The sequence below is a fragment of the Rhinoraja longicauda genome, chromosome 7, assembly GCF_053455715.1.
Source record: "Rhinoraja longicauda isolate Sanriku21f chromosome 7, sRhiLon1.1, whole genome shotgun sequence".
Classification (NCBI taxonomy): Eukaryota; Metazoa; Chordata; class Chondrichthyes; order Rajiformes; family Arhynchobatidae; genus Rhinoraja; species Rhinoraja longicauda.
The window spans coordinates 27,544,338-27,564,659 of NC_135959.1; the positions used below are offsets into that span (position 1 = coordinate 27,544,338).

Sequence of the window (20,322 nt, forward strand, 5' to 3'; positions counted from 1 at the left end):
TCTCCACCTCCACCAAATGGATGGAATACAAAGCGATTAATGTGTTGGTAGACAAAAAATGCTGGAGTAACTCAGCGGATAAAGCAGCATCTCTGGAGAGAAGGAAAGGATGACGTTTCGGGTCTTTATCCTTCAGTCCATCTTCATTTCTTCTCTCCCGAGATGCTGCCTGACCCGCTGAGTTACTCCAGCATTTTGCGTCTACCTTCAATTTAAACCAGCATCTGCAGTTCTTTCCTACAGGTGATTAATGTGTTCCTGTGCAAGAATCATTAAAGGTAAACAATCAGGTGCTATAAGTAAATAAGAAAACAAATTGCATATTGACCTTTATTACTGGGGTGTGATTAAAAGGAGGGAACCATTGTTACATTGTGAAGGGCTGTGGTGAGGCCCACTGTTATTGTGCAGAGTTTTGGTTCCTCTATTAGCATTGGAGGCAGTCCAGTAGAGAGATTCCCCAGCTTACCTTCTGGGTGAGAAGATTGTCATATCACAAACAGCTTAAAAACATGCAACCTGTACACATTGGATTTTAGAATATTGACGGGTGATCTTATTGAACCATGCCAGATCCAAAGGGGATATGATAAGGTACATGTTGAGAGGTTTCCACTCATTGAACAAGGAAGCGTAACTACAAGCTAAAGGACCAAATCATTTAAAACAAAGGTGTGTAGGAATTGTTTATCACAGAGGGTGGTGAATTCCTGGAATTCTTTATCCCATGCTAGATCATCGGGGATAATTAAAAGAGGTGATTTTTTGAAAGATCAAGGAATTAAGGGCTCTTTGCAACCGGAACAGCGGAGGAGTTGAGACCAGCATAGATCAGCCATATTGTTTGGTGATGTGTGGTCAAGGAGCCAAGAGGCCTGCTTATTCTTCTATCTGCTTGTGCTAGTGATACCACATGTTGAGTAACACATTCCACTTATTGTCACCAGACTAAAGTAAAACAATCAAACAATAAAAGCAATAGAGAGAAAAGCCTTGAGGCCGAGTCCTAGTGTCGGTTGTAAATCAAAACTCTGGCAGTATTGAGAGTCTGAGTTATCAAATTAGCTTAGAAATGGGTCTTGCACAATGTTAATCTTACAATAATTTTAATTATTGGTATCTTTTCAATTTAGATGTTGGTAATAAAGAAAAATTATATTTATTCCCCACTCATAACCTAGCATGAATTAATTTGCGTTACATTATGGGAGAGTTTTAATGGATTTTCATAGTCTGTACAAGGGCGATAAACGGCAAATTGGCACTGCAGTGGAACTTGCTCCGTGATCGCCATCTTGTGTTCGGAAGCAAATACTGCAGGCTAAATGAGAAATAAACTTTAAATCGATCTGAAGGATGTACATGTTTGAAAGATGGAACATTCTGTCCCTTATCATCAGTTTAAACTGACAAAAATGGGAGAACTTTGAACAACTGTGTTAAAAGCCAAGGAACAGTACATTTCTAATAATACAAGTCATTTTATATTATAAAATTTGCAACATAAATCAGGCTTGTGTTGAATGATTAAGAATATTCAGAAATGTCAAACACTTTGACCTGCAATTCGATCCAAATTTCATAAAATTGAAGCACGTAAATATGCCACTCAACAAATATTCAGTAGTTTGCAAATTTATGTTTATTACTTACAAGGAACCAAATGAGTATGGTAATGCATTGTTTTGTTTTCACTACTTCACCAAGGCACAGTGGCAGGAAATGCTGATGACTTTGCAACAACTTTAAGGGAAAGGATTAAATGGACTGCTGATATTCCAAAACAATAACTGTTGAAAAAGGAGATGTCTATACAACTCAAGTAGATTTATTTCCAACTATCCTTCATCAGCAAAAGATTACATCCCCTGATCATAGCATTACATTTTCAAAAACAAATCCACATTATCATCACCTGCAGATAAATTTAAAAAATACAATCCACGATCGGAAATGGATGAATACGGCTTTCTTCAGAGTGGAGTTTTCTGAACTAAACAGGAAGTGTGAAACTTTCCAGAGGCACTGCCAATTCTTAATATTAAATATTGCTGCAACTTCTAACGAACATTGAATGGTTACTGACACACACTACTGATTGATTCACACAATGTAGGCAAGGTTCAGTGCGAAGGTAGTCAAGCGTTGAAACATGGACGGAGTAGCCTAAAAGAGGCAGTACCCCTGAAACCTAAACTTGCAATCAGTTCACAAGAATCAATGTTACTATCACCGCATCCATTTCATTACCACTTCATTAGCACACCCCTTGTGTCGGGGTAGAACCGCATTCAGAAGATCACCCTCCAAATAAACACTGATTACATACATAAACCAATGCACAGCTGTGTATACAAATGTATGTGCTACAAGTAATTCCTTGTATCTCTGTTCATTCTGTCCCTGAAGAGATATTAGCCCAAGGAACCGGAATCCTGTAGCACCAAGTATTGAAGCAAAGTTGCCCGATTAACTTATAGGTAGCTCTTCCTTTTGTCAATCTACTTACAGGATGACACAGGCAGGATATTGCCCTCTAGTACTCCTAGTTACTGAGCTTTCTGTAACATTGTCAACTAGCAAAGGTTTCAATTGGATTGCCAGAATTCTGTTAACTTGTTCCATGAGACATTAGAAATAGTGTACATTGGTTTCACGATGAGATAGATTTGGATTCACACTAGGAACAAAAAACAATTCTTGTGTCTCTATCATATAGACGGTTTGTCAATAGCCAACCTCCATTCCTCCTGTTCCACCAATCCAATTACAAATTCGGGTTTCAGTGTATTTTGTTTTGTATTTGGACACGTCTTTCTGCTCTGCCTCTACAGTGCATTCATTAATGAACCAAAAATGTACATTTAAGTCCAACAACTGTAAAATTATGGGCGGTAAAAGGAAAATAAAGTCATCCAAAGCATACATCAACAGCTGCATACAGCATTTTCTTCCTCTTGTAGAAATCCCTCCGTGGGATGAAGCCAGACGAGGGCTCGGAGATAGAGAATGTCAGAACACAAACAACATCAGACCATTTCAAGGACAGCTGCCATCTCCCGGAACTGCTTGGAGAAGTTCTATAGAGAAGCAGAAATAGGTTATTTTAATGATGGTCCCAGCCTGGATCAGAGGATCTTAACCAATAAACTCAGTTTGTCCCTTTTACTTATATTATGTCCTTAGGATCAATTTGTTCACTGCGCCTATTCATTTAGGCATTGCAAACAAACTGATGACAAGCTGTGTTGACAAACTCTTACAGATTTTAATACTTGGCCCTGCTGATAGTGTTTACAGCAGTCATCTCCTATCCCAGTTCATTTCAACACACCTTTAATTCCTTTCTCTGGACCTTACATATACTCCCTCCCTCATTTCACTTGCGCACAGGTAAACCTTGAATAATTTCCGAGTAAATCAAATTTCCCAAGTTCCACCATCTCCACTTGCTACTTTTTATGTTTGGTGGCTTGACATTAAAGAACAAAATGTGCAATAAAGTCTGACTGGAACCTTTACTACAGGTGATTCTGCTGTAATGAGACCATTGTGTTCCAAAGAAACCTTGCGTTATAGAAAATCTCACTTTTGAAAGAATTGTATAAATGGGGAAAGGGGTTTTATGAACTAGAGAGTTTCAGTCTCACCACAACAAGGCTTTTTTTTCTGGCAGAATTTTCAAAAATAAACGGCTTTTCAATAACAAATTTACTTTTGTTACTGTAAGCTAAATAGGGTGTCATTGCACAGGTCTCAATAGAAACAATTGCTTGTCCATTTGAATGACCACCCATGGTTAAATTAGCAGCAGTATTCTTAAAAGACAATGGTATGTGATAACTGCAGGGAAGTTGCATGGAAACATTTATTTTCCCTCGACTATTGTTTTCACCCCCACCCCACCCCGGAAGCTTTTTTTTCTACTTATCAGTTTCCAAAGTAACTTTTAAGTGTTTCTCTAGTTCCTAATTGTTGGACTGTGGGTATTCTTTCATTTCACTGCACATTTATGTGTATGTGACAAATAAACTTGACTTGACTTGACTAATTGAAATCATGATACAACCAATTTGGCCTGGTCATGCAGATCGTGTACCCTAATTCACCACTCGTGTTATATTCAACTAGTGTTATGGAAGCACACATAATAGCAGAACTACCTGTGGGGAGAATACTAATCTCTTAGCTGTTCACTGAACATAATGAGCAGTACAAAGGCGGCCACAATAACTCCACTGTCCCAGGTTCAACCCCGATATCAGGTGCTCTCATCTGGTGTTGCCAATTTCTTGTTGTGTAAACACAGTTTGCCAGGGGTGTGCCAATTTCTATTCATATCCCAAAGATGTGCTGCCTATTAGGTTAATAGGCTGTTGCAAATTACCACTAGTGGAGGTGTGTGGCAGGATAATTTGGGGGGAGTTGATGGACCTATGAGAGAGAATAAGTTACAGGGAAGTAAATGGGGGAATAGGGACTCACTGGAATGCTCTGGAGAACCAGCATAGACTCAATGGGCTGAATGGCCACCTTCAATATTGTAAGACGACATGAGAAGATAATAAGGATACAAGCCACACACAGCGAGTACACCCATCATTAGCCTCTTGGATAATGCTGTACATACCGAGCACAACCGGTAGAATCTTAACATTTCCAGTTGATGATCTTCCATGAGAATAGGGAAAGGTTTTAAACCATAGCAGGACAGATTTGGCCTGTTGCTCATGATGTGTAGGAAAGAACTGCAGCTGCTGGTTTAAATCGAAGATAGACACAAAATGCTGGAGTAACTCAGGCCACATTGTTCCGCTGAGTTACTCCAGCATTTTGCATCTATCTTCTGTTGCTCATGATCCCGGCTTGTCCCAACATTATTGGATGGAGTGGGCTGAGCAAGATGACCCTTTGTAACTGAGAGATGTTCCAAGTGGCAGTGTACTCCTCACACCATTCATTACACCAATCATAACACCATTCTCAGTGACAGCTCCATGAAAAACACTCAGCACAGGACTGCTGCTTTTCCAACAACCCTCACAATTTTGCACCCATTAATTTCCCTTTCGGGCGGCACGGTGGCGCAGTGGTAGAGTTGCTGCCTTACAGCGAATGCAACGCCGGAGACTCAAGTTCAATCCTGTCTATGGACGCCGTCTGTACGGAGTTTGTACGTTCTCCCCGTGACCTGCGTGGGTTTTCTCCGAGATCTTCAGTTTTCTCCCACACTCCAAAGGCATACAGGTATATAGGTTAATTGGCTGGGCAAATGTAAAAATTGTCCCTAGTGGGTGTAGGATAGTGTTAGTGTGCGGGGATCGCTGGGCCGCGCGGACCCGGTGGGCTGAAGGGCCTGTTTCTGCGCTGTATCTCTAAAGAAAAAAGGGGAAAAAGAATGACGCTCGTGGATTTGAGTCTTCGGACTACTGACCTGAAACTGAGGGATGGTCATTTCAAACGACCTCCTGATTATTTCACCTGAGGGATTGGCTACTTTCAGCACCATGGTCACATATGGGTAATTCAGAGACCTGCAGCCGTCAGAACTCATCGCCATTCCTAGTTTCCATTGCAAGTCCACAAGCTTGAAGACAAAGCGAAAAACAATACATTTATGACTTTGGAAGCAGTATTGTCGTACAAATGTCATGGATTTTTGGTTGTAACTTTGATATGCATTGAATGTCTTGATAATAATGAAACTTAAAACTTTGGTATCACAAAATGCTGGAGTAACTCAGCGGGTCAGGCAGCATCTCTGGAGAGAATGAATGGGTGACGTTTCAGGTCGAGACCCTTCTTCAGACTGATGTCAGGGGGAGCGGGACAAAGAAAGGATATAGGTGGAGACAGGAAGACACTGGGCGAGCTGGGAAGGGGGAGGGGAAGAGAGGAGCAGAGGAGCTATCTAAAGTTAGAGAAGTCAATGTTCATACCGCTGGGCTGTAAGCTGCCCAAACGAAATATGAGGTGCTGTTCCTCCAGTTTGTGGTGGGCCTCACTATGACACTGGAAGAGACCCATGACAAAAAGGTCAGACTGGGAGTGGGAAGGGGAGTTGAAGTGCTCAGCCACTGGGAGATCAGGTTGGTTAAGGTGGACTGAGCGAAGGTGTTGAGCAAAACGATCGCCGAGCCTGCATTTGGTCTCGCCGATGTAGAGAAGTTGACATCTGGAACAGCGGATACAATAGATGAGGTTGGAAGAGGTGCAGGTGAAACTCTGTCTCACCTGGAAAGAGTGTTTGGGTCCTTGGATGGAGTCGAGGGGGAGGTAAAGGGTCAGGTGTTGCATTTCCTGCTGTTGCAGGGGAAAGTGCCTGGGGAGGAGGTGGTTTGGGTAGGAAGGAACGAGTGGACCAGGGAGTTACGGAGGGAACGGACTCTGCGGAAAGCAGAAAGGGGAGGAGATGGGAAGATGTGGCCAGTAGTGGGATCCCGTTGGAGGTGACAGAAATGTTGGAGGATAATTTGTTGGATACGCTGGCTGATGGGGTGGAAGATGAGGACAAGGGGGACTCTGTCCTTGTTACGATTTGTACCAGCATCTGCAGTTATTTTCCTACAAAACTTAAAACTTTGATTCTTTGGTCCAAATTCAAAGGCATTTGACCTCATCATCAGAATAACAAAAAGTTTTGCTTGGACGAGGAGTTCACCATCGGTCAATCAAAACAACAACAGGTTAAGAGTCGCTCAAAGCTCAAGCTATCTGGGTTTTAGATTTAGGTTTATTATTGTCACACGTACCAATGTATAGTGAAAAGCTTTGTTTTGCATGCAATCAGCTAAGATAATATCATACAATCAAGTACAATAGGAAGAGCAAAAAGGAAGATACAGTGCCGAATGTAATAAGCATTAGCAAGCCGTAGACAAAGTCCAAAGTCCGCAAGAGGAGAGATGGATTGGACAGTACTTTTGTATTATATAGGCACGACTAGCCTTTCACAGGATGAAAAATGTAACATCTGTATTGGGAAAGCTGATGCTTCAGGAAACAACTCCAAACTTATCACTGCGATCAAAATGCAAGTGTACAAATTTTGCGCACTGACTAGTCCAGCTTCACTGTTGGTGGAGCATGGACAGCTTAGGCATTAAAGTTAATCAGCTGCGAGCTGCGCTGCGCTGCTTACCCTCTCAAATATTAAATGGCACGGTTGCAAAACCTGTGCAATTGTGGTTACAAAGGGCAAACTTTACCAAACACGACTGCCTTGCTCACATGGAGACAATTATGCGTAGTAAATGCGGTCAGTGGAACTATTAGACGATACAAGAACAACAAATGCAATAAGCTGTGCTGTAAAGATACAGGCGGGAAGACATTTGGAATTGGTCTTGACCAAGAGGAAGCCCCTGGAAATAATTGGAACAAATGGTGGCAGTGTCTTCAGCAGAGCAAAGTCTATGGCAGGATAGGGCTTAAACAAGTTGAAGAGAACCGCAAGAAATGTGCACCTTTTAAACTGTCCTGTTATGACACATGCACTGCAACTGCTGCCACGGACCATGTCTGGGACTATTTAGTCAGAAGAGACACAGCATGGTGGGCATCAATGCCCACCATCTCCCCCAAGTAAAAGACATCAACCAAGCTGGGAATCTATTCAAAGAATTTTCTCTTGGAACAACTCTCCTAATTCTCAAAAGTAAAACAGAGAGGGGCACGGTGGCGCAGCGGTAGAGCTACTGCCTTACAGCGCCGGAGACACAGGTTCGATCCAGACGAGAGGTGCTTGTCTGTATGGAGTTTGTACGTTCTCCCCGTAACCTGTGTGGGTTTTCTCCGAGATCTTCAGTTTCCTACCACACTCCAAAGACGTACATGTTTGTAGGTTAATTGGCTTGGTATAAAAAAAATGTAAAAAATTGTCCCTCGTGTGTGTAGGGTAGTGTTAATGTGCAGGGATCGCTGGTCGTTGCGGACTCAGTGGGCCAAAGGGCCTGATTCCGCGTTATATCTTTAAACTAAACTAAAGTTAATATATCAAGTTGATTGATTATTGGAAGTTATTTATTCACAAAATGCTGGAGTAACTCAGCAGGTCAGGCAGCATCTCAGGAGAGAAGGAATGGGCGACGTTTTGGGTCGAGACCCTTCTTCAGACTGATCATTGGAAGTTAAATGACTGGACAACAATTTTGATTTTGCCTTGCTCAAGTAACAACAACTAGCTTTGGGTTTGCAAAAGCAAATCACAGAGTGGCCAACTCACCTTTCCTACTGTTAACATGTGCTTGGCATCTTCTGCAGTCACAATGAGTTTGCCCTGTTCATTCCACACATGACGGATGGCCTGAAGTGCTTGCTTAGACCACTTACTGCTGCTGTCTGCCAGCTTTGAAACGAGTTCCTCAGCTGACACACTGCCCTGTGCAGCCGCCCGACTAAGGGAAGAGAGCAGGAAAATTGGTGAAAGGCAATGCAATAAAATCAGAATTCATAGTTTAACCGACATAAACAAACACCTCCTTACAGCATGAACCCATCTCCAGCCGCAGGACACTAGGCAGGGAAATTCCCCACACGGCAAGAATGGCACCTCAGCTGTCAGTGAGTCAGGAGGAGAAGAGCAACAATAGGTGGTTGCACTAACATGGAAGGTGACCATTCCGACTAATGTGTTCAGAAGAGAGTTAATGAGATTGGTGGCACAGTACACCATACCATTATATTATAGACAATAGACAATAGGTGCAGGAGTAGGCCATTCAGCCCTTCGAGCCAGCACCGCCATTCAATGCGATCATGGCTGATCACTCTCAATCAGTACCCCGTTCCTGCCTTCTCCCCATACCCCTTCACTCCGCTATCCTTAAGAGCTCTATCCAGCTCTCTCTTGAAAGCATCCAACGAACTGGCCTCCACTGCCTTCTGAGGCAGAGAATTCCACACCTTCACCACTCTCTGACTGAAAAAGTTCTTCCTCATCCCCGTTCTAAATGGCCTACCCCTTATTCTTAAACTGTGGCCCCTTGTTCTGGACTCCCCCAACATTGGGAACATGTTTCCTGCCTCTAATGTGTCCAATCCCCTAATTATCTTATACGTTTCAATAAGATCCCCCCTCATCCTTCTAAATTCCAGTGTATACAAGCCTAATTGCTCCAGCCTTTCAACATACGACAGTCCCGCCATTCCGGGAATCAACCTAGTGAACCTACGCTGCACGCCCTCAATATTGTGGCTCTGATGATCGAGGTTCGATCCTGACATTGGGTGCTGTCTGTGTAGAGTTTGCATGTTCTCCCTGTGATTACAAGGATTTCCCCCAGGTGCTCTTGTCTCCTTCCTCGACCCAAGGGTAGGCTAATTGGCCGATCATCCCTGGATAGATGGGAGGCAGGGGATTCAGGGAGAGTTGATGGTATGCAAGAAAAAAAAGGTTACAGGGAAATAATGGGTAAAGTGGTAGATGTAGAGTCTCTTGCCCAGAATAGGTGAATCGAGGACCAGAGGGCATAGGTTTAAGGTGAAGGGGAAAAGATTTAACAGGATTCTGAGGGTTAACTTTTTAACACAAAGGGTGGTGGGTGTATGGAACAACCTGCCAGAGGAGGTAGTTGAGGCTGGGACTATCCCAACGTTTAAGAAATAGTTAGGCAGATACATGGATAGGACAGGTTTGGAAAGATATGGACCAAAGACAGGCAGGTGGGACTAGTGCGGCACGGTAGCGCAGCGGTAGAGTTGCTGCTTTACAGCGAATGCAGCGCCGGAGACTCAGGTTCGATCCTGACTACGGGTGCTGCACTGTAAGGAGTTTGTACGTTCTCCCCGTGACCTGCGTGGGTTTTCTCCGAGATCTTCGGTTTCCTCCCACACTCCAAAGACGTACAGGTATGTAGGTTAATTGGCTGGGTAAAAATGTAAAAATTGTCCCTAGTGGGTGTAGGATAGTGTTAATGTACGGGGATCACTGGGCGGCACGGACTTGGTGGGCCGAAAAGGCCTGTTTCCGGCTGTATATATATGATATGATGATGATAGTGTGGCTGGGACATGTTGGCCGGTGTGGGCAAGTTGGGCCGAAGGGCCTGTTTCCATGCTCTATCCCTCTATGACTATGAGATTGCTGAAACAGTTGACATGGACTTAGTGGACTGAATGGTCTCCTCGTGTCCGAAGAAAATATGAACCTCATGTCACAAGCCAGCATAGACCCAATAGGCCAAATGGCCTCTTTCTATTTCATAGAAGGCAAGAGAAAATCAATCATAAGTATTAAGGAAAAAAAACTGCCACCCAGTATGTAACACCCGATCCACATTAATGTACCAGAGAGTCTCTCTGCCCCATGAATGCACCAATAAACAAAATAATTCAATCAAATTCTATTGAATCACACACTAATTCTATTCTTACGTTTCCAAGTAGAAATTAAAAATAATGTCAGTACTAAATAACGATATTAATCAAAAAACAAATGAATACTCAAAAGAACACATAATTCTGATCAATTAAATGATCTGGGGAATGTTGGATGCCATTGTTCATTTGGATAGTTTGCAGTATTCAAATTGGAAAATATTCTCAGCTACAAAAAATAAATTGCAAAGAGATTCCACTTGAAAATAAAACTGCACAGTCAAAGTTATTTCATTTTCATTGGGGTATAACTAACAATGTATATGTTTGGTTTTTTTACTGCACTTCATGAATAAATTACCAGATTTCTTGTTTAGTTTAGAGATACAGTGCGGAAACAAGCCCTTCGGCTCACCGAGTCCGCACCGACCAGTGATCTCCGCACATTAACGCTATCCTACACACTCGAGGGATAATTTACACATACACCAAGCCAATTAACCTACAAACCTGTGCGTCTTTGGAGTATGCGAGGAAACCGAAGATCTAGGAGAATACCCACGCGGTCATGGGGAGAACGTACAAACTCCGTACAGACAGCATCGATCCCTGTCCCCAACACTGCAAGGGCTGTAAAGCAGCAACTCGACCACCACGCCACCTTGTGTTTACTGAGTATGCTCAGTTTTGTACCATAGAATGCTGCCCATTTCTAAGATGTAAAAAAGCATTACAGGCACATGAGACAAAGTCAGAAAAAGGAAAATATGTTAATATATCACAGCGATTAGTTTCCATAGGGAGAAGCTATCAAATGAATGCATCACCAGGTTCAAATAATGATAGAGAAAAAAATTAATGAGAGCGTTTTTTTGTACTAAAACTGTTGGCTACATACTTCATCAATTGGAGATGTTTGCAAGGTTGTTACCTGAAAATCAAGGAGATAACATGAACTATCTCCTTCGTAGCTTCCACATCCAGTTCAACACCAGCATTTTGAAGTCTCTGTTCAAAAAAAAAAAAAAAAATTCAGGAAGTACCCATAAATCTAACATAAAAGTAACACAAATGAAAACTGTACGATTATATTTAAAATAAAAATTCAAAAATTCATAAACTTACTTCAGCCAATTCAAGTGTATTGACGCCAGGAGTTTTGCATTGCAGGTATAACATGATGTGCTGGCACTATTGGAAATTTATTTTAAAAATGACAGAAACAAAAGCAGAAACATAAAATTTAAAGAGATGAGTACAAAATTACTTTTGTTCCCAATATAACAATGAATATATGACTGCAGGCAATGGATTCATGATATGTCAATGATCAAAAGGTCCAAAATTTAAAACTTTTTGTTTCAATTAAATTTCCTTGATGAGCATATTTTTATGACATACAGTGCATTCACATTTTCCACATTTTGTTACGTTACAGCCTTATTTTAAAATGGATTAAATTCTTTTTTTTTAATCATCAATCTACACATAATACCCCACAATGAAGAAGCGAAAACAGGTGTTTAGAAATTTTTGCAAAGTAATTAAAAAGAAATAACTGAAATATCACATTTACATAAGTATTCAGACCCTTTGCTTTGACACTCAAAATTGAGCTTAGGTTCATCCTGTTTCCTTTGATTATCCTCGAGATGTTTCTACAACTTGATTGAAGTCCACCAGTGGTACATTAAATTGATTGGACATAGTTTGGAAAGGCACATATCTGTCTATATAAGGTCCCACAGTTGACAGTGCATGTCGGAGCAAAAACTAAGTCATGAAGATGAAGGAATTGTCTGTGGACTTCCGAGACAGGATTGTGTCGAGACACAGATCTGGGGAAGGGTATAAAACAATTTCTGCAGCATTGCAGGTCCCGAAGAGCACAGTGGCCTCCGTCATTCTTAAATGGAAGAACTTTGGAACCACCAGGACTCTTCATAGAGCTGGCCGCCTGGCCAAACTGAGCAATCGGAGATGGGCCTTGGTCAGCGAGGTGACCAAGAACCCGATGGTCACCCTTACAGAGCTCCAGAGTTCCTCTGTGAAGAGTGGAGAACCTTCCAGAAGGACAACTATATCTGCAGCACTCCACCAATTAGGCCTTTATGGTAGAGTGGCCAGATGGAAGCCACTCCTCAGCAAAAGGCACACGACAGCCCACTTGGAGTTTGCCAAAAGGCACCTAAAGGACTCTCAGACCATTCTCTGGTCTGGTGAAACCAAGATTGGACTCTTTGGCCTGAATGCCAAGCGTCATGTCTGGAGGAAACCAGGCCCCGCTCATCACCTGGCCAATACCATACCTACGGTGAAGCATGGTGGTGGCAGCATCATGCTGTGGGGATGCTTTTCAGCGGCAGGAACTGGGAGACTAGTAAGGATCGAGGGAAAAGATGAATGGAGCAAAGTACAGAAAGATTCTTGATGAAAACCTGCTCCAGAGCGTTCCGGACCTCAGACTGGGACGGAGGTTCACCTTCCAACAGGACAATGACCCTCAGCACACAGCCAAGACAACGCAGGAGTGGCTTTGTGACAAGTCTGTGAATGTCCTTGAGTGACCCAGCCAGAGCCCGGACTTGAACCACGATCAAACATCTCTGGAGGGACTTGAAAATAGCTGTGCAACGACGCTCCCCATCCAACCTGACAGAGCTTGAGAGGATCTGCAGGGAAGAATGGGAGAAATTACCCGAATACAGGTGTGCCAAGCTTGTAGTGTCATACCCAAAAAGACTTGAGGCTATAATCACTGCCAAAGTTGCCTCAACAAAATACTGAGTAAAGGGTCTGATTACTTATGTAAATGTGATATTTCAGTTATTTCTTTTAAATTACTTTGCAAAAATTTCTAAACACCTGTTTCCGCTTTTTTATTATGGGGTATTGTATGTAGATTGATGATAAAAAAAAAGAATTTAATCCATTTTAGAAACTGCAGATAATAGAATCTTAAGTGATAGGAGTAGAATTAGGCCATTCGGCACATCAAGTCTACTCCGCCATTCAATCATGGCTGATCTATCTCTCCCTCCTAACCCTATTCTCCTGCCTTCTCCTCCTAACCTTTGACACCTGTACTAATCAAGAATCTATCTATCTCTGCCTTAAAAATATCCACTAACTTTGCCTCCACAACCTGTGGCAAAGAATTCCACAGATTTACCACCCTCTGACTAAAGAAATTTCTCCTCATCTCCCTCCTTAAAAGAATGTCCTTTAATTCTGAGGCTATGACCTCTAGTCCTAGACTCTCCCACTAGTAGAAACATCCTCTCCACATCCACTCTATCCAAGCATTTCACTATTCTGTAAGTTTCAATGAGGTCCCCCCTCATTCTTCTAAACTACAGCGAGTACAGGCCCAGTGCTGACAAACGCTCATCATAGGTTAACCTACTCATTACTGAGCCAAAACTCAAAGTGCTAGAGGAACTCAGCGGTCAGGTCAGACAGATGCTCCCTGACCTACTGAGTACCTCCGACACTTTATGTTTTACATCACCACAAACCACTTTACATTTTCATTTTTACATTAAAGTTGCCATTGTGGCTCACAAATTAATACATACCACCTCAGCAAATAAATCTTGGGGCAATTTACTGATGCTTTCGATTGACTTTTCAAAACCTGCAATTAAGTAAAGGTGTACAATGTATCTTGCACCAAAAATATGGAATTAATAGCTGTCAGTCACTTCCTTATTTCAAGGTAGACACAAAATGCTAGAGTAACTCAGCGGGACAGGCAGCATCTCTGGAGAGAAGGAATGGGTGTCGTTTCGGGTTGAGACCCTTCTCAACAAACATGCCATGGCATTAGATGTACCTCGTCCCTTACCAGATAGACCAAAATAAAAGGTTTGGCTTAAAAGAAAACTGCAGATGCCGGAAACCTAAAATAAAAATAGAAGATGCTGAAAAGACTCAGCAGTTGATTGGGGATGGCACAGTGGGGCAGCAGTGGAGTTGCTGCCTTACAACGCCAGAGACCAGGGTTCGTTCCTGTCTGTACATTCTCCCTGCGACCGTGTTGGTTTTCTCCGGTTTCCTCCCACACTCGAAAGATGTGCAGGTTTGTCGGTTAATTGGCTTCTGTAAAATTGTACTCGTGTGTAGGGTATTACTAGTGCATGGGGTTATCACTGGTCAGCATGGACTCAGTGGGCCAAAGGGTCTGTTTCCATTCTGTTTCTGTATTTTTGAAGTAAAAGGTCAGGCAAAATGCCCACCTAGCAAATACTAACAGAATTTGTTGATTCCAAATGTTCCCTCCTCAAGCATGAAGAACTGTGCTCACTCTTCGCGAGGATGCAAGAAATAAATGCAATAGGATTTTCTTCATCGTCATCCTATGCTTGATTTAGTATTGTAACTATACCGTAACTTGACACATCACATACCACCTTTAGCATGCCCAAAGCATCCTAAAGAGCAAGAGGACTTTAATTTGCTAAACTTTCTTTAGACTTATTATGTGCACTTTATCATTACTTTACCCTTTACATTTCACATCCTTTCCAGAAGTGGTATAATAGTATTAACACAGCAGACTGTTGTAAAGTCTGGAAGAAATTGGACATTATTACGCAGCATCCCTCAGAACAACTTTAACCCTGCAATGTAATTTAGCTTTAGCACACTGATGATAGCCTCTACTTCCTTCTTCATTCTTATAGGTCACTAGACCAAGTGGACTGTTGGGCCCAAACCTCTCCTGCATTGGTGCAGCATCCTCCCCTTTCCCCTCTCTCCTCTCGCCTCCCCTACTCCCCTACTCTCCCCTCCCCCCTCCCCCCTCCCCTACTCCCCCCTCCCACTCCCAGGCCCCAACTGAGCAGGCGCGGACACGTTTGTTCTGCACATACGCGGATGCGGCGGCCATCTTATATAAGTACCAGATCAACTGGGCCCCAACTGCGCATGCACGGTTTTTAAAACTTTAAAATGTGAATAACTTAAAAAATAAAACACCAATTTCAATGAAACTTTTTCTATATGACCATGGGACGACGGTGAGTAAGGTGGGCCTAACATTGTTGCGCTATCGTGTACCGTTTTGACTGTAGACAACACGAACAAACGAGAGTTTTAGTATATAGATTTGCAATAACCTTTAAAGTGAGGCATGGTGCATATTGCTGCAAGAAACGTACAATTGCTTTAGTTCAACTTTACGTTGTATATGTGATCTCCAGAAGATCTTCTGCTTCTGTGCTCATGGCCTGTAACCAACATACATTATTCCCTACTCTCAAATCCTCTGTCTCCACCACATCTGCTCCAAGATGAGATGTTCCATACTAGGACATCTGAGATGTCCTCATTCATCAGGGAAAGTGGATTCACCCCTTCTGTCAGAGTGTCTCCTCTGTATCCCCTAGTTTTGCTCTCACTCCCCTTCCCCCACGCGCAACATGGACAGAGATCCCCTGGTCCTCCTTTCACCCCACCAACCTCCGCATCCAACACATTATCCTCTGACATTTCCGTCACCTCTTTTGGGATTCCACCACTAATCACATCTTCCCATCTCCAGCCCTTTCCGCCTTCCGCAAAGACTGCCCCCTGTGCAACTTCTTGGTTCCCTCATACCTTCCCACCCAAACCATTCTCTCCCCAGATTCTTTCCACTGCAACCACAGGAGATGCAACACCTGTCCTTATACTTGCTCTATCGACTCCATCCAGGGACCTCCAAAGCTCTTTCAGGTGAAACAGAGCCTCGAAGATAGACACAAAAAGCTGGAGTGACTCAGCGGGACAGGCAGCATCTCTGGAGAGAAGAAATGGGTGACGCTTCGGGTCGAGACCCTTCTTTAGACCTCCTCTAATCTCATCTACTGCACCCAGTGTTCTCGATGTTGATTCCTGTACATTGGCAAGACCAAATATAGACTCAACGATCATTTTGTTGAACACTCATGCTCGGTCCACCAAGGCCTACGGGTTCTCCCAGTTGCTACCCATTTCAACTCCCCTTCCCATCCTGGCCTTTCTGTCCTGGGCTTCCTCCATTGCCAGAGTGAGGCCACACACAAATGGGAGGAACAGCACATATATTTTACTTGGGCATCTTACAACATTGAGTTTAGAAGGATGATGGGAACCACATTGAAACTAACCAAATAGTGAGAGGTCTGGATAGAGTGGATGTCCACAGGAATTTTCCACTAGTGAGAGTGTCCAAGACCAGAGGCCAAAGCCTCAGAATAATAGGATGTACGTTCAGTAAGGGGGTAGTGAATCTGTGGAATTCATTGCCACAGATGGCTGTGGAGGCCAAGTTGATAGATATTTTTAAGGCAGGGAATGACAGATTCTTGATTAGTATGGTTGTCATGGATTATGGGGTGAAAGCAGGAGAATAAGGTTGAGGGGGAAAGATAGATCAGCCATGATTAAATGGCAGATTCGGCGGAATGGCCTAATTCTGCTGCTGGAACTTATGAATGTTTAATTCTTTAATTGTAATTATCTTCCACCTTGCATCAGGATGGAAAGTGACACATTTAATTCAGAGACTGTGGTCCTGAACTTAACAAAAGGAGATTTTGAAGGTATGAGATGGGAATTGGATAGGATAGAGTGGCAAATTATATTTAAAGGGTTGACGGTGGGGATGCAATGGCAAAGATTTAAAGACCGCATGGATGAACTCCAAAAATTGTTCATCCCTATCTGGCAAAAAAATTAAACGGGAAAGGCGGCTCAACCGTGGCTAACGAGGGAAATCAAGGATAGTGTTAAATCCACAGAAAAGGCATATAAATTGGTCAGAGGAAGCAGCAAACCAGAGGACTGGGAGAAATTTAGAACTCAACCGAGGAGGACAAAGGTGTTAATTAAGAAGGGGAAAAAAGAGCATGAAAGAAAGCTTGCAGGGAATATAAAAACTGACTCTAAAAGCTTGATATGTGAAAAGGAAAAAATTAGTGAAGTCAAATATACGTCCCTTACAATCAGAGACAGGTGAACTTATAATGGGAAACAAAGAAATGGCAGAACAGTTAAACGAGTACTTTGGTTCTGGAAGACACAAGCAATCTCCCAGAAATACTAGGGGACTGAGGATCTAGTGGGAGGGAGGAACTGAAGGGAATCCACATTAGTCAGGAAATGGAATCAGGCAAACAATTGGGACTGAAGGCAGATAAATCCTGAAGGCAGACTAAAGGCAGATGATTGTCTGCATCCCAGAGTACTCAGAGGTGGCCCTAAAAATCGTGGATGCATTGGTGACCATTTTCCAATGTTCTCTGGACTTTGGCTACCCTCCAGTCCACAGGAACTGATCCAATGTAATCCCATTTTTTTAAGAAAGGAGGGAGAGAGAAAATAGGGAATTATAGACCAGTTAGCCTTACATCGGTAGTGGGGAAGATGCTTGAGTCGATTGTTAAAGATGTAATAACAGCACATTTGGAAAGCAGTGACAGGATCGGTCAAAGTCAGCATGGATTTATGAAGGGGAAATCATGCTTGACTAATCTTCTGGGATTTTTTGAGGATGTAACAAGTAGAATGGATAAGGGAGGGCCAGTGGATGTGGTGTATCTGGACTTTCATAAAACCTTTGACAAGGTCCCACACACGACATTAGTGTGCAAAATTAGAGCAGATGGTATTGGGGATAGGGTATTGACATGGATAGAGAACTGGTTGGCAGACAGGAAGCAAAGAGTAGGAATTAACGGGTCCTTTTCAGAATGGCAGGCAGTGACTAGTGGGGGCCGCAAGGCTCAGTGCTGGGACCCCAGTTATTTATAATATATATTAACGATTTAGACGAGGGAATTAAATGTGACATCTCCAAGTTTGCGGATGAGACAAAGCTGGGTGGCAGTGTGAGCTGCTATGAGTATGCTATGAGGCTGTAGGGTGACTTGGATAGGTTGGGTAAGTGGGCAGATGCAGTATAATGTGGATAAATGTGAGGTTATCCACTTTGGTGGCGAGAACAGGGAGGCAGATTATTATCTGAATGGTGTCAGATTAGGTAAAGGGGAGGTACAACGAGACCTGGGTGTGCTTGTACATCAGTCACTGAAAGTAAGCACGCAAGTACAGCAGGCAGTGAAGAAAGCAAATGGCATATTGGCCTTCATTGCGAGAGGATTTGAGTTTCGGAGCAAGGCAGTCCTACTGCAGTTGTACAGGGCCCTGGTGAGATGGTACCTGGAATATTGTGTGTAATTTTGGTCTCCTAATTTGAGGAAGGACATTATTGCTATTGAGGGAGAGCAGCATAGGTTCACCAGATTAATTCCCGGGTTGATGGGACTGACATATGATGAAAGAATGGGTTGACTGGACTTGTAGTCACTGGAATTTAGAAGGAAGAGAGGGGATCTTGTAGAAACATATAAAATTCTTAAAGGATTGGAAAAATGTTCCCGATGTTGGGGGAGTCCAGACCCAGGAGTCACAGTTTAAGAATAAGGGGTGGGCCATTTAGGACTGAGATGAGGAAAAACTTCTTCACCCATAGTTGTGAATCTGTTGAATTCTCTGCCATAGAAGGCAGTGGAAGCCAATTCACTGGATGTTTTCGAGAGGGTTAGATTTAGCTCTTGGGGCTAAAGGAAAGGGGACAAGGGGAAAAAGCAGGGACAGGGTACTGATTTTATATGATCAGCCATGATCATAGTGAATGGCAGTGCTGGCTCGAAGGGCCGAATGGCCTACTCCTGCACCTATTTTTCTATGTTTCTACATCCTTCCCCCCCCCTCCAAGTTTTTTTTACCTAGTTCCTCATCTCTCCTCAGTATCCCCCTTGAGTTCCCTCACCAACAATGGGCCTATCAGGGCACCACCCAGCCTGATGTGGCCCTCATTTGTGGCTGGCTCTGCTTGGTCATGGTCTTTTTTCGCCGACAGCTCTCTCCTCTCCCCTCCCTCCCTCCCCCTTCCCCTTCAGTCTGAAGAAGTGTTCCGGCCCGAAACGTCACCTATCCTTTTTCTCCAGAGATGCTGCCCAGCCCGCTGAGTTACTCCGGCACGTTGTATCTGTATTTACACTTGGAGTCTTCAAGCTCACATCACAGACTGTTAACCAGCACCTGCAGTTCCTTCCCACACAAACTGTTTACAGTCTGTCCGACATGGCAGACGAAGTGTGGTCAAATATGTAGTTGCCACAGACAAGCATGAAAGGATTTTCCTTTCAAATTCACAATGACATTATACCGTGCACACAGTACCCAGTGCTCCGTTTCTGGGAGGGTGTGGACTATGAGGCCACGATTATCACTCACCAGCCCATCCGACACCCAGCTGTAACTCTGGACCTGCCATGTCCACCGGTGCAGCCCTGCCCCGCCCAGCCCCTCCCCCCGCATTGTCTCCGCGTTCCAAACACTGTTACAACGTTCTGTCGGATGACGTAGACGGGCGCGCGCCGGGGTTTCCCAGGCCGGCGGCTCGCAGCGATTGGCTGCCCTGCCTTACCCTCTGACCGCATCAACCATCAGCACACTCTCAGGGAGTTGCACAGTTCTGTCTCACCCTCTTTTCACTGCACTAACCACTTTAAAAACGCCGCTGCGTCTCAGTGCCCTGTTGCACAAGTCGCTGCTTGATTCCTATGCGCATTGATTAAATGCACCAGAAGCTGCGACGAATTTAAGTTCCTGCAGGATGTTTCTTTCTCCCCCATCTGTACTGCAAGGACCTGTCTCAGACAGGAACCAGACGGAAGCAGGATCTGGGGGAGGAGGAGAAACAGCAGCAACTGTAACGGAGAACTGAAGGCCTCGCCAAATTATACTAAAGAATGAATTGCCCACGTTGGTTGCCGCTGGAAGCCAATCCTGATGTACGAGCTTTGTTGCATTCTTTAAAATGAACACTGTAAATTACATTTGACAGCTCTCTTTCATGCCGATTAATCCGTTTTCTCTTTCATTCTTTTGCCCCTAGGTATTGAACCAGGTGAGTTACTGGGACTGCAAAGGTTGTAAAGAAGTGTTTGTCTGCTCTTGGCCGTCGTTTCGGAA

The 20,322-nt window shown here is 43.5% G+C and overlaps 1 protein-coding gene across 1 annotated transcript; it reads right to left on the reverse strand.

Annotated features, from left to right (window-relative positions):
- Positions 1 to 1,645: 1,645 nt before the first annotated feature.
- Positions 1,646 to 19,787, reverse strand: commd6 (COMM domain containing 6). The gene is given in 10 exon segments (XM_078402294.1): positions 1,646 to 3,080; positions 5,435 to 5,587; positions 8,225 to 8,396; positions 11,249 to 11,325; positions 11,443 to 11,508; positions 13,896 to 13,954; positions 19,582 to 19,650; positions 19,653 to 19,690; positions 19,692 to 19,768; positions 19,770 to 19,787. Coding segments are annotated over 10 exon segments (780 nt in total). The 3' UTR covers positions 1,646 to 3,029.
- Between the last annotated feature and the right edge of the window lie 535 nt (positions 19,788 to 20,322).